At 40.4% G+C, this 13,306-nt stretch overlaps 1 protein-coding gene across 3 annotated transcripts in view; it reads left to right on the plus strand.

Moving 5' to 3' along the window:
• The window catches only part of TOX4 (TOX high mobility group box family member 4), a 14,395-nt gene extending 3,798 nt beyond the window's left edge, over positions 1-10,597 (plus strand). Inside the window, exons 1-9 of one of the 3 annotated variants that reach the window (XR_011921378.1) lie at positions 2,312-2,630; positions 3,251-3,319; positions 4,934-5,176; positions 5,270-5,530; positions 5,612-5,839; positions 6,029-6,109; positions 7,260-7,964; positions 8,045-8,128; positions 9,241-9,366. Coding sequence is in view for 2 of the 3 variants with exons in the window: in XM_072415180.1 (XP_072271281.1) it covers positions 2,508-2,630; positions 3,251-3,319; positions 4,934-5,176; positions 5,270-5,530; positions 5,612-5,839; positions 6,029-6,109; positions 7,260-7,964; positions 9,241-9,407; positions 10,139-10,199 (1,938 nt within the window). In the remaining variant the exon portion in view is untranslated. Of the gene's footprint in view, positions 1-2,311; positions 2,631-3,250; positions 3,320-4,933; positions 5,177-5,269; positions 5,531-5,611; positions 5,840-6,028; positions 6,110-7,259; positions 7,965-8,044; positions 8,129-9,240; positions 9,408-10,138 lie in introns of those variants that run through there. The other 2 variants (XM_072415180.1, XM_072415181.1) reach the window with 2 other exon arrangements.
• The last annotated feature ends 2,709 nt before the right edge of the window (positions 10,598-13,306 follow it).

Raw genomic sequence — 13,306 nt, forward strand, 5'->3', positions numbered from 1 at the left:
TCCCCCTCCTCCGCAGGGTCTTGGGAGGAAGGGGATCCCCCATCAGAGATCTCCCCGCGGCAGCCGAAGGGAGCCACAACAAGGAGGCTGAAGAGCCACATGCGGCTCCAGACCCCTGGCCTAGGTGATGTGGTAAAAATTAAGTTTGCAAAGAATACCTGATCACCTGAAAACAAAGTGTAATAAACATAAAATTGCTTGCATGTGTCTGGATGGCTGACATCTAGAGCTTCACCCATTCACTTAGGTAAGGAAAATATTGCTTGCAGTGTGATAGTCATGTGAAAATGAAAGGCAGTGCTTGGAGAAATAACAAAAAAAAATGCCAGGAGCTACATCTCTGCATATATTGCTCTCACTATGTTAATGATGGAACAATGACTGAACAAGTATAAGTATGGCTTATTTGGAAGGGTTGTCAGGAGAAACCCCCATCATGATAAAAATTAACATGGAAACATGGCTTAGCTTTGCAACATTTCATCAGAACAAACAAGATTTTTAGAGTGATGCCCCATGAGCAGATGACGTGGACACGTTTGGCTATTTTACACAATGTCACACAACATATCAGTACAAACACCTCATAACTGTCAAGCATGGTGGTGGAGGCGGGATGATTTAGACCAGGGGTCGTCAACCTTTTGGACATCACGGACCACTAAATTTTTGGACTCCGGACCGTGCATGTATGGGGATCCGTGTGTCACTCAAAAGGGACAGAGAAAGAAACTTCCCCCATAGTGATGTTATAATGCCAGAACCCCCCACTCTCCCATCATAGGTCTGAGCCTGCAATGGGAGAGTGTGTTGTGTCCAGCGACAACCTGCCCACCGCTCTGAGCCTGCGATCCATACGGTGCACAGTGGTCCACGGCTCTGGCCGGTGCGTCGCCCATAGGGGTCCTTCTCCGTCCGGAGTCACAGACCACGATTAAGACTGTGTTGCAGTGATGGGACCTTGCAGTCATTGGGTCGATCAAAGCATTGAAGAGACATGTGAGTCTGTCTGTGCAACAGCTAAAACTGGGTCATATAACAGGACAACAATCCCAAGCACACCAGCAAATCTACAACAGAATGGCTGAAAACGAATTAGGGTGTTGCAGACCAATAAGGTAATTTAGAAAATTATTACCTAGCTCTATCTTCTTCAGAATATGACACCTTTAGAGCCCTGGTTCCTCATATTTTCTGGTTTAATCCTCCATCTCACATGACACTTTAAAGTGAATGGTCTTAACTACCAGTAATATAAATGCAAGGATTCTGAGTGTTGGAGAATCCTTTATACAGAGATATAACCCAGCTTTCTGGACCTCAGGATGAGGGGAAGTATTGGGCCGGTGCCTCTAGCACATTCCTGGGAAACAAATGGCCGTTTGGACTTGTGTAGTTGGGTCGGGGAAATCATTTCTTCAGTTCTGTCGTCATGTGTACACTTACTTTGTCTAGATAGGGCTGGGAGGATTTCAATATTTGTGCTATTTTGGAAGAAGTTTGACCAAGCAGCTCATTTTAGTGGCAGCACTTGTGTGTTCAGCACAGAAAGTACTGAGCAATGGGTTACACGTCCATGTTATATTACAACCCCAGCAGGGCCTCATTACATTAATGGACACTTTGCACTGACTCCCCATGACTTTACCTTGTTCTGTCTTTTCTCTGTAGTTTCTGGAGGCCCATTGTGCCCCTTTGTCCGTCCCTAAGGGGCTCATTTCAAAAGCAGCAGTCTGATAAAGAACAATAAAAATATACACAAAGTGATGTTCAATGCTGCACTGCCTCTGAACTCTGCAGCCATGACACCACCCCAGAATTCAATGGGGGGATTGATTGAGGTAATGTCCTACCAAGGTCTATGATTGGAGGAGAGCCCAGTCACATGACCTGATCACCTCCAATCATTGGGCACTTGCACACAGCTATCCTGCTCATTATAAACAGTGATAATGCTGTGCATAGCACAACACTTGGGCCCATAGGAATGTGTTTTGGTCTAAAGACATAAAAAGCTGCCTGCCAGCATGCTCTCATTTCTTTTAAATATGAGAAGGGCTTACAGTGTAGAATAAAACATACACATCAATACATATAGGAACCGTGACAGGCTTCTCCCGTTATAAATGATACGGATAGGGAGCCCCGGTATATCGCACCCTGTACATCCGTAGTATTGCGCTCTGTGCTGGCACTGCACGGGTGTGCCTGATGAGGAGAGCGGTCCACCTGTTCGCTCTTCTAGCCAGTCACGTGTCTGTGCTGGGCCAATGACGGCATGTTTGTTGCTCGGGCGGTGTGGGTTTCGGTCGCTAGGAGCAGCAGAGAGCGCTCTCCGTACATGCAGTGTGTGTACGCAGTGTAGGCGCCTCACACGTGTGCGGGGTTTGTGCAGTGATTGTATCGGGGCTGTGTATGGGGGCAGTGAATGGAGCTCCGGTGTAATCACTGGCCTGCGGCATATTTCTGTATGGGAGTTTATATTACCGTGTTGTTCATAGTGTTGAATGATGGATCTGCACTTCTTCACGGGGCTGGACAGTGATGGGGCAGGGCTGTTCCTGGGGGATGAGGGCCCCTCTACCTCTCTGGGGCCACAGCATGTGTATGGGATGTTTGGCCGGAACAAGGTGAGCTCCAGCACCCTTCTATTCTATATGTCATCTCCAGGGGCTGTACTAATAGTCTTTGGCTAACAGTCAGGGTTATATTTTACATAGGAAACGAAGAACTGCAATATGGGGGATTTTACCTTATCTATGCAGCTGAAACTTACATAATACTGTCATCAGTTTCCTCCATCACTGCCCCAGGAACCAACATGGCGGCACGGGATGGACTATAGGGCAGCAAGGGGGATAGAGTATAGGACAGGAGGGGGATAGGCTGTGGTGCTCTGGGTGCTCCATCCCCAGTGCCGTCCTGGGTGCTCCATCCCCAGTGCTGTCCAATACTCAATAAGTCTGCATAGGGGATCACGTTTTAGGCTCCGCACACACATCAGATGATTCTTGCCTAAAGCTTTGTATTGGACGAGAATCTGACGTGTACAGCAGCTGTGTGACATCGTTCATGGATCTGTTCTGGCGGATCCACGAATGAGCGCAATGCAAGTGAAGGAAAGAGAGCACAGACAATTTACTCATTGCAGTGAATATTTATTACATGTAGATTATCTGTTGGATATGCAATGGACTTTTTAACTTCAACATTTTACAATTCTTTCTATTTTTTTTTTTTTTTTTTGCAGTTTCCAGGGGGGAGCGATAGTTACCTGACCATCACCGGCTCAGGACATCCATTCCTAACTGGGACAGAGGTGAGTGTGACATCTGTATATATAAAAAAGCAAAACTAAAGTAACCTTTTTTGTTTGTTTTTATTTCCTAACATCACTATTCTTATATAATAGCTTTCAGACCGAAATTGTAGGAAAAAGGTTGGAATCCTGTCTGGTTTTGGTCTAAGCTTCCATTTAAACCAGTGTCAACCAGGTCTTGTTCAGAAGTGCTTTACAATACTAGTGTATGATATTACAAAACTGGTTAAGGATCTAATGCAAGTTTAGCCCTCTTTCCTGTCCACCAGCAAGATAGAAAGGCATGAATCTATGTAAGTCCAGGGTAGGTGGGGGTAACCCAACCCAACCTTTTTTTTGGTGTATTTGCCAATGTCTGATCCTCCTGTAGGTGGCAGTATAACATGAAGGCTGTAGACCTGTTTCCTCCAATGAACTCCAAAGAAATTATTTTCTGGTGAATTTAAATATTAGGAAAAGGATTCTAAAAATCTCACACGTCATCCACATAATATAGATTGCATTTACAGTGTTGTGGTAAAAAATAATATGCTGTTACTTTTTATGCAGTTGAACTTCTATTTAAAAGCAAATGGACAAGGCAATACATTTTAAATGAGTTCCAGGGGACGTAATACATAGGATGTTGTGGAAAAGGAAGTTAGAATGAATGTGTAATGGGCTGATTGGAGCAGGTCATGTGAGCAGACAGGACACAGTTTAGAATAATTGGGGAAGTAGGCTTGAGGAAAGGGCACAGCAAACAAAACTGCTCTGAGGAAAGAGCAAGCATTAGGTAAGCGTTCCCTTAGTTTTAATTCTGAGTACATGTGAAATATGACTGTCAAGCAAAATGTTATTTTCACTGTAACAATGCTTTGTAATTGACAATTTTAAGGATTGGTTTAACATTTTGAAGGTATACAGAGATTAGTACAGTCATTAAAGTGTATTTGTTTGTAAAACCTCAAAGGACTGTGATCCACTATAAATGGTTCATAAATATTGACGTTTTGAATGGAGAAAACAAAGTGCATCATAAGCAATGGTGTTTTATTAAACGTGTTCAGTAGTTTTATTGCAGGACTGTTTATCCCTACTATCTTTTCACACAAGCTGCGCAAACTACATCATGCTAATCTTTTTTAATGAAGTTAATTTTAGATGTACTTATAATGTATTATTTTTATGTACGTACACATTTATACACACATAATTGAGATCAGCATCAGGCCTGCATTTTTAATACATGAATATTGATAGGTTGAACTCTATAACAGGCTATTTTATATATCTCTGAAACTGTTGCTTTTTGGTCTCCTAACCTTTATGAAAGAGTTTGTATGACTAAAGAAGAGCCATGTAGGATGTAGCCATGGTTAGACAGAAACAGCCAGGAATTCTGGAAGGATGAAAGGAAGATATTGCTTCTAGAATATTTAGGCTGACTGCTACCTTCAGACTCCAGATGTAACTGCAATATGATTTGTAGGGTTGTCCTTTCATGCTTAGTGTTGCAGTTGAACTGGGGGAAACCACATTTTAACAGTTACCGGTTAAAATCAATCATGCATTCTTTTTACTTCTGCTAGTACCTAAAAACATGTATATTTGTTTCCTTATCCTCCTTTACAGACATTTCATACTCCAAGCCTAGGGGATGAGGAGTTTGAGATCCCGCCCATATCTTTAGATTCTGACCCATCCCTGGCAGTCACAGATGTAGTTGGTCATTTTGATGACCTTGGGGACCCTACAGGCGTTCAGGAAGGAGCATTTGCAGCACAGTATGGAGTTCAAACGTTAGACATGCCAGTGGAAATGTCCCATGAAGTCATAGAACAGACTGGTGGACTGCTTGGAGCCGGATTAACTATGGTAAACATTCAGATGTTTGTTTATTGTATTTTCAGCAATTTATTACACTTGAAAAAAATATATAGATGTTTGATTTGTTTTGTTTATATGCAGGATTTGGATCATCCCATCGTCACCACGTACAGTGCCAACCCACCAGTTACCATAGATGTTTCCATGACAGACCTATCATCGGGTCTTCTTGCTCACAATCAATTAACAACCATTGACCAATCAGAGCTGAGCAGCCAACTTGGTTTGAGCCTTGGCGGTGGTACTATTTTACCTCCAGTTCAGTCTCCTGAGGATCACCTGTCACCTACTCCCTCTCCAACAAGCTCTCTGCATGATGAGGACATGGAAGACTTTAGAAGAGTTAGTATAAGTATTTCCAAATCCCTTCAGGGTAAAATAATGTTGGCAGTGCTGACAATGCTACATCTTTTCTACTAACAGATAACTGCTCCTAAGAATGTTGTTGTGGAACAAACCAAGAAACAGAAAGCTTCTAAGAAAAGAAAGAAGAAAGATCCTAATGAGCCCCAAAAACCTCTTTCTGCATATGCTCTATTTTTTCGAGACACCCAGGCTGCAATTAAGGGACAAAATCCTAATGCAACATTTGGGGAGGTATCCAGAATTGTGGCTTCTATGTGGGACAGCCTTGGCGAGGAGCAGAAGCAGGTAACATTGTGGTTTTAAATGCTTCCTATTTCACAGATTACTGATCCAAGACTACAATATTCCTTGCAAAGGTTTTATTTTTTTTATGTCCTGGTAAGGAATCCAGATAGTTATTCAAAAGTTGCATTTAAAACAGGCTGTATTCAATAGCAATCTACTAAAACTAACTCTGTCACTGTTTCCTCTTAGGTCTATAAAAGAAAAACCGAGGCAGCTAAAAAGGAGTATCTTAAGGCTTTGGCATTGTACAAGGAAAACCAAATGTCACAGGTAATTTTACATTGTTCATTTAAAAATAGACCCACTGTTCAGATCAGGGGTGCCCTCACTTTTTTGGCTTGTGAGCTACTTTTAAAATGACCAAGTCAAAATGATCTACCAACAATAAAAATGCTAAATATATATATATATATATATATATATATATCCAGTATAATTTATATATTTAAATGTAATATTATTTACCTATCATAACAGTATGAACATTCATGGCACAGTATAATTCTGTACATTTTTGGACATTTTCTTACTCCGATCACGTCTTAAACTGAATAGAATCAGCCAAAGTTGCATAGTCCGGACAATAGTTGCTGGTAGCCAGCCTCAAACAGGCTTCCAAATGATCATCAGTCATGGTGGAACGGTATTTGGACTTAAACTCTACCACTCACAGGAGTTATTATTTCCAAGGGCAGGGTTCTGCGATCTACTTTGCCTTTGCGATCTACCAGTAGATCTTGATCCACGTGTTTGGCACCCCTGGTTTAGATGTATTCCTGGGGTCAGATCCCATAATTATAAAGATAACCCCTGCCTTTAAAAATAGACATTAATGTGCACGATTACTGGTAAATGCTTCAAAACTGTACAAAATTTAGGCCTTTTACGTGGGTTTAAGGCTGTATAAGAGCAATTATGTACAGCAAGCTTCAGGAATCTTTAATACCGAATTCTAGCCTTCCATTTAGTCTTGAACAGTTGTACAGACTCTCTCCTGAACTGAAATTACATTGAAGTTACTATTTTTATTTATTTTTTACTGCACACATAGTTTCTTGCAGTGTTCACTGGAAGCTGAAGCAAGTCATAAAAGACTTGCCACATTTCCTGGGTGGAGAACATCCATCAGCATCATCCAGTCCTTTCCTCTGTTCCTGGCTTAATCCTTAATTCATTGGATTTCAGTTCAATAAATCAAAAAAGCACCACAACCTTCAATCATCATCTAATTTTATGGTTCTATTTTTTTTAGTTCTTTAGTTTTATGTTAAATAACCTTGGGAGTCTCTGCCAACACATCTGAAAATATTATCTGCACTAGTCACCAAAGGCATTGAACAGAGAAACAACCTTTGGCCCAAATATATGATATAATATATTGAAATACTGTATTTACTGACCCTATATTTATTTTAAACAGGTGGTTGTGGAGACTATGGATTTGGATCCCTCTCATGATACACCAGCTCTACTTCCTGAGTCGCCTGTTCTTTCTCCGACGGTAGCAACTGCAGCCAGTATGCCTCAGAGTGCTTCTTCACCTCCTACCACAATAGCAAATCAAGCACCAACACCACCTCCCGCACCCACTCCTCCACCTCCACAAGTGGTTTCTCCAACACCAAGCATTGCTAAAATAATCATCTCCAAACAGATGCTCCAGGCTGGACAGATCCCCACATCTATTTCTATGTCTCAGGGCATGGTGACAGTAATTCCAGCCACTGTGGTGACATCCCGTGGCCTACCCCTCCACCAATTGCAGCCCGGCCCTCAGACACGAGTCACTCGATCGGTACAAGCAGCAATGCAGATGCTTCCACGCCTACAACCTCCACCGTTACAACAGATGCAGCAACCACCACGTCTACAACAGATGGCACCTGCTCAACAACCATCCATCACTATCCTTCAGCCTCCTCCACCTCTGCAGTCAATGCAGAAAGTGAGGCTGAGTGTGCAGCCTCCCCCATTGCAGATCAAGATTATACCCCCTCCTTTGCAGCCCCAGCCACAGACTGTACAAGTCCAAGCACAAACCATCCCAATCATTAGTTTACCCACTTCCCCTGAAGTTCCTGCATCACCTGAGCATTTGGAAGTATTGACAGAAGTTGTCCAAGAGGTTTGTGTTACATGTGTGTGTGTGTTTGTATGTTTATATTAATCGCCTGCAGTAAGTCAATGTCCATGTCTCACATACAGCCCACCATCAGTTGCAGTTAAGGGTCATAGGTATCAATGAATCAACAGGTTGGTTGAACCTAGAGGGAACTGCTGAAGGTAACAGTTAAGTATTTCACTGCTATTCACTGCTTTTTCAAGTAGTGACCATCATAGGGGGCTGGTGGACCTTAAAGTGTGAAAAAAGTCATGCTGCAGTTTTTTTTTTGTTTTTTACGTTTTTGTTTTACCATCTGTTGATCCCTAAAATGAATATATTGGCTTTCCACTTTTTAAAAAAGGTAAAATCATTGTTCGTACTGTATTTTGAACCAGGAAGTCTAAGGCTATGTACACACGTCAGATGATTCTTGTCCGATAATCGCCTCAGGCCTAGTATAGGACGAGAATTTGGCGTGTGTACAGTGGCTGTCCGATGTAGTTCGTGGACGCATCCTGGCAGATCCACAAACAATCGTAATACAAGTGAAGGGGAGAGAGCGCAGCAGGGTGCTGCTCCATTGTTCTCCGCTCTTCTCTCTCCATAGAGCAGAACGGCACTGTATGAACAGCGCTTGTTCATGCATCGTGCAGTCTTTTTCAGTGGAAAGGAGTGTGAAAGATCCTTTTCAATAATAATTATTGACCGTGTATATGTAGCCTTAAGTAAACTTGTAGTCTGCTCAGTGTCCTTAAAAATTTTGAACAGGCAGGTGTATTTTTTTGTGCAGCAGGGACATTGCATGTGCTGTCTACAGTAAAATCCTACGTGCTTGCAATTTTCAATTGTGGAACTATAGTTCCACTTCAACTAACTGACTAAAATAAAATAAATTCCATTTATTGTCCAAAGATATGGCTATTCAACACTGTCAAAAGCCTTGGCTGCATTTTAGAGAAACTTTTTTTCCACTATTGCAGAAACATTCAAAAGTCAAGAAATTCACAAATTGCCTGGAATAAAAATAATCTTGGACCATACAAATAGGGGGGTCATCAGATTGTGCTATGCACAGTTTTCCTCTGTATTTGATGATACAAATCATACATCATACAAATGATGTTTGTAAATGTTTTTTTTTGTTTTTTTCCTTTTTATTTGAATGACATTTTTTCATTTTGGTAAAATTATAGTAATTGCATGGTTGCATAGATAATGCAATATAGTTCTTTATTACATAATGTGAAACCTTTTTATGTTGTATACTGTTTAACTTAACTGTCATTTCATTGTGTAGGAATCTTCCCCACCACAAATGGATGTTCAGCTAGTAGGTGTATCTCCACCTCACAGTCCATCTCCCCAGCCACGGTGTGTGCGTTCGGGATGTGAGAATACCCCTGTGGAAAGCAAAGATTGGGACAATGAGTACTGTAGCAATGAATGTGTGGTCAAACACTGCAGGTGAGTGACAGAATGCTGTGATAGCAATTGCTAGGTTGTAGCTGTTTGAGCTGTTTAAAATGCTAGTTACCTGGCTGCTTTTGGCTTCGATTTGTCCTTGAAACTTTACAAAAGTGTAATCATGACGTCTAATCTGCTTGTTTTTTCCTGGGCATCAGCTCCAACTATTACATACATCAGATTAGTCTGAAAGACAACATTTTTTCTGGCTGCCATTCACAAAAATACACCTTTTGCTTAGCACAGCTCTAGCTGTACATTTTCCTGTAACAGACTGAAGTCCTAAAATAGCTCACCACCTAGGACTACAAATCCTGCCCCTCTTGTGTGGACACATGGTTTCTACTATAATGCAGAGGAACTGGGACATGTAGCCTGGCTTTTATTCTTTCTACTCTGGTGTCACATCTGTCGCTCTTCCACTCTGAATTTAGCATTAAAAGCAAAAAGCTATAACGTAGTGTACAAGCTCATATGGGCAATTGAACTGATGTTTTGTTAGCCACTTTTTTATATGCTTTTTTGTATTTCATTAGCTTCTTGAATACTGTTAGAATTTCCTTGTTCAGTTTTGGGTTCATTTGAACTTTTAAGCAAACCTATAAAGAGTAAAAAGAAAGGCTCCAGTTTTAGTATTGCATTCACATCCATGGTGGAAACAATTCAAAAATGTGAATTAATGTAACACTTATCTGTATTTAATTTATTTTTACATTTTGATATTTACACAGGGACACCTTCATGGCTTGGGTTGCTGCACGAAATCAAGGGACACTGGCATCTGTAAAATAACCCTTTATCCTTTACAAGTCGGTTTATGTTGGATCTTAAGGAGGATAAAACACAAATTCAATCGATCACATGGATATCGAAGAGACACATTTTTACTATTATGTACATATTATATGTGAGGAAGACTAAGGACTACAATTGATTGGTGGAATTTTACCTATTTACATGCTTTGGGGCTTCAACATGTTCTGAAGATACAACCAGCCTTTATATCCTACAGGAAACAATTTGCATTTCCTGACACTGATTTCCCCTAAACAAGATGGTGTTTGCCTAAAGGCTTTGTAACCATGTTGTTGGTTTGTTCAATTGGTGCAAGAATGAAAAGCAGAAGATGTTTCATAAAACACCCAAGTGCAGCCTTGTGTTTTTTTTTTTTTTTTTTTTTTTTTTTTTTTACGAATGCAGTCATAAAAAGGACTAAAACATCTGGGGATTAACTATGTTGAAGATTAAAATACATAAATAAATCAACATGTATTTTAAAGGATATTTATACAGGTCTTCTCAGTGAGTTATTAAGAGGTTTGGAATGGTTCTGGATCAGTGATTCATAGTTATGAAACTAGAAAGCAAGAAGTATTTTCAGGTTATAAGCAATGGAATGTTCCAATTTGTTTTCATCTCACAGGGCCTGATTTATTAAAGCTCTCCAAAGCTGGAGAGGATACACTTTCATCAGTGAAGCTGGGTGATCCAGCAAACCTGGAATGGATTTGCTAGCAAATGTTCTCATTCCTTGACCAGATCCATTCCAGGTTTGCTGGATCACCCAGCTTCACTGATGAAAGTGTATCCTCCCCAGTCTTGGAGAGCTTTAATAAAACAGGAGCACAGGTGGATAGATGTCTTTAAAGACAGAAACAGCCAGTCTGATATAAATGATCATGTAACTCAAAGCACATGAATTGATAATATGTAGTTTAGTTCTAGTAAGCGAAAATTAGTGGCACATTTTGTATCTTAAGAAATCGCTCAAATCTCATTGATATTGTCTGAGTTTAGATTGTGTGGTGTATTGGACTATCAAGGACCTTCACCTGCCCTCGAGTGACGTATGTTTATTCATGCATTTGTGAGGGTACTTATAGATTTTATTTATTTTTTTGCACTTTTATTTTTCCACCACAATTAAATATAGGATATTGAAAACAGAACTCTGGAACATTAAACAATAAATTAGTTTAGAAGACGGTTTTGAATTATCTTCTGACACTCTTTGGGACTTTGGTGACAATTAACTAATCTGCAAATGTTGGGAAAAATAATGTTTTGAGCATCATACCAAACCTGTAGGTTCACAGAAGGCTTCATAGGCCCCCTATCATATTCCTAAAATAGTTTCACCTTTATATTATATGGTTCAATGTTCTCTAGCAAAAGTAATTTCTCCTGCCAATGTTGTTGGTGCCAACCTCTTCACTCAGTACATTTTCAGGCTTTGGATTTTTGTCTATCTTGCTTGGCCAGGCTGGAATGATGTTATCCATGCGATTTATTTATTCCAACATAGAGATGTGCCAAGAATATACACGACTCTGCACATGGCACAGTTTAGGAGACATTCTATTGAAAATTACAAATTGGCACATAGTTTGTTTTATTGAAGTGGGACATGGCATATCCCTTCTACAATAACGAGTCTACCTGTGCACAATTATTCTATTTCTTATAAGGAAAAAACTTTCTCTTCTCCTTATTGCCCATATAGTTGGCCATCTTTGTTTCAAAGTAATGTTGCAAAAGCACAGTTTTTCCGATAACTCCAATATAGGGTATATCGTGTTCAGCATTCTATTGCTTACAGTTGGTTCAGTTTTCCCCAGAAACCCTCTTTCCTATACTTCTCGTTCTCTGTACATCAGAGGAAAAAAAAATCTCACAGCAGGTAGATTTGCCTGCAGCACATTTGTACATTAAACACAATTGTTGCATAGGAAGGACCTTGCATACCAGCATCCAATGCTTCAGAATTCATCAGACTTTTACAGCACTTGTATTTGTTATTTTGATAACCCCCCTTCATGACTGAGTAAAACAAGAGTATCAGAATTACAAGTGATGGTAAGCGTAGGTCCATAGTAACTATATTGGGGTTCTACCCTTAGAAGTTATAATGGTGTGGAAAGACTATTGTGCCCAAAAAGAAAATTTGGTTGTAATTCCGCTTTAGAACAAGTGCAAGGCATAATTCCTACATCTTGTGTATTTAATTTTGAAGCTCATATGTAGTAATAAATGAAGAATCTGTATTCTTTCCAGAGTGTATTGCAGCAAATTTGAATAGGGATTCATCTTGGGTTTGTATAGCTTTCACTTTATAAATACTATTTCACTCCCATCAGTAACACAATGGGCATGATCCTAGACTGGAGAGGATACACTTTCATTGGTGAAGCTGGGTGGTCCAGCAAACCTGGAATGGATTTCTTCAAAGCGATTTGCTATTGGTTAGTAAATGTTTTCAATCCTGGACCAGATCCATTCCAGGTTTGCTGGATCACCCAGCTTCTCTGAGAAGTGTATTCTCTCCAGCCTTGGAGAGCTTTATTAAATCAGGCCCAATGTGTTTGCAATAATGTGTGAAGGTAAAAACTTAGGACCAGACAGGACCGGTTTGTTGCTAAATAGTATTAGGATTGCATCATTATTCCTAATTTTGTGACATTTATATGAATTTTTATAGAATGGTAGATTAACCACTGGAGGGAGCTCTGGCTTTTTATTTCTTTTTTGACCGATGCTATGACTTAGAATTTATAGTAGCACTTCTCGTTTTTAGACTTATTTCCTGCTTTAGTCCCCTTCTCACATGGAAGAAAAGTTGCACAACCAGGATTCTTCCAAAAGCTGACGCCCAGTCACACTGCGCAATTGCAGGAGCAGGGCCTTAGTGGGAGAGGTGACCAAGAATCTGATGGTCAGTGACTGAGCTCCAGAGATGCTGTGTGGAGATGGCACTTCCATATGGGCAACCATAACTGCATCCCTCCACCGATCTGGGTTAATGGCAGAGTACCTATATGGAAGACTCTTGGCATTGGCAGCACCTGAAGGATTCTCTGGTCTGATGAAACGAAGATTGAACTGTTTGACCTCTAGATGTT

Source organism: Pyxicephalus adspersus, chromosome 6, assembly GCF_032062135.1.
Source record: "Pyxicephalus adspersus chromosome 6, UCB_Pads_2.0, whole genome shotgun sequence".
Lineage (NCBI taxonomy): Eukaryota > Metazoa > Chordata > Amphibia > Anura > Pyxicephalidae > Pyxicephalus > Pyxicephalus adspersus.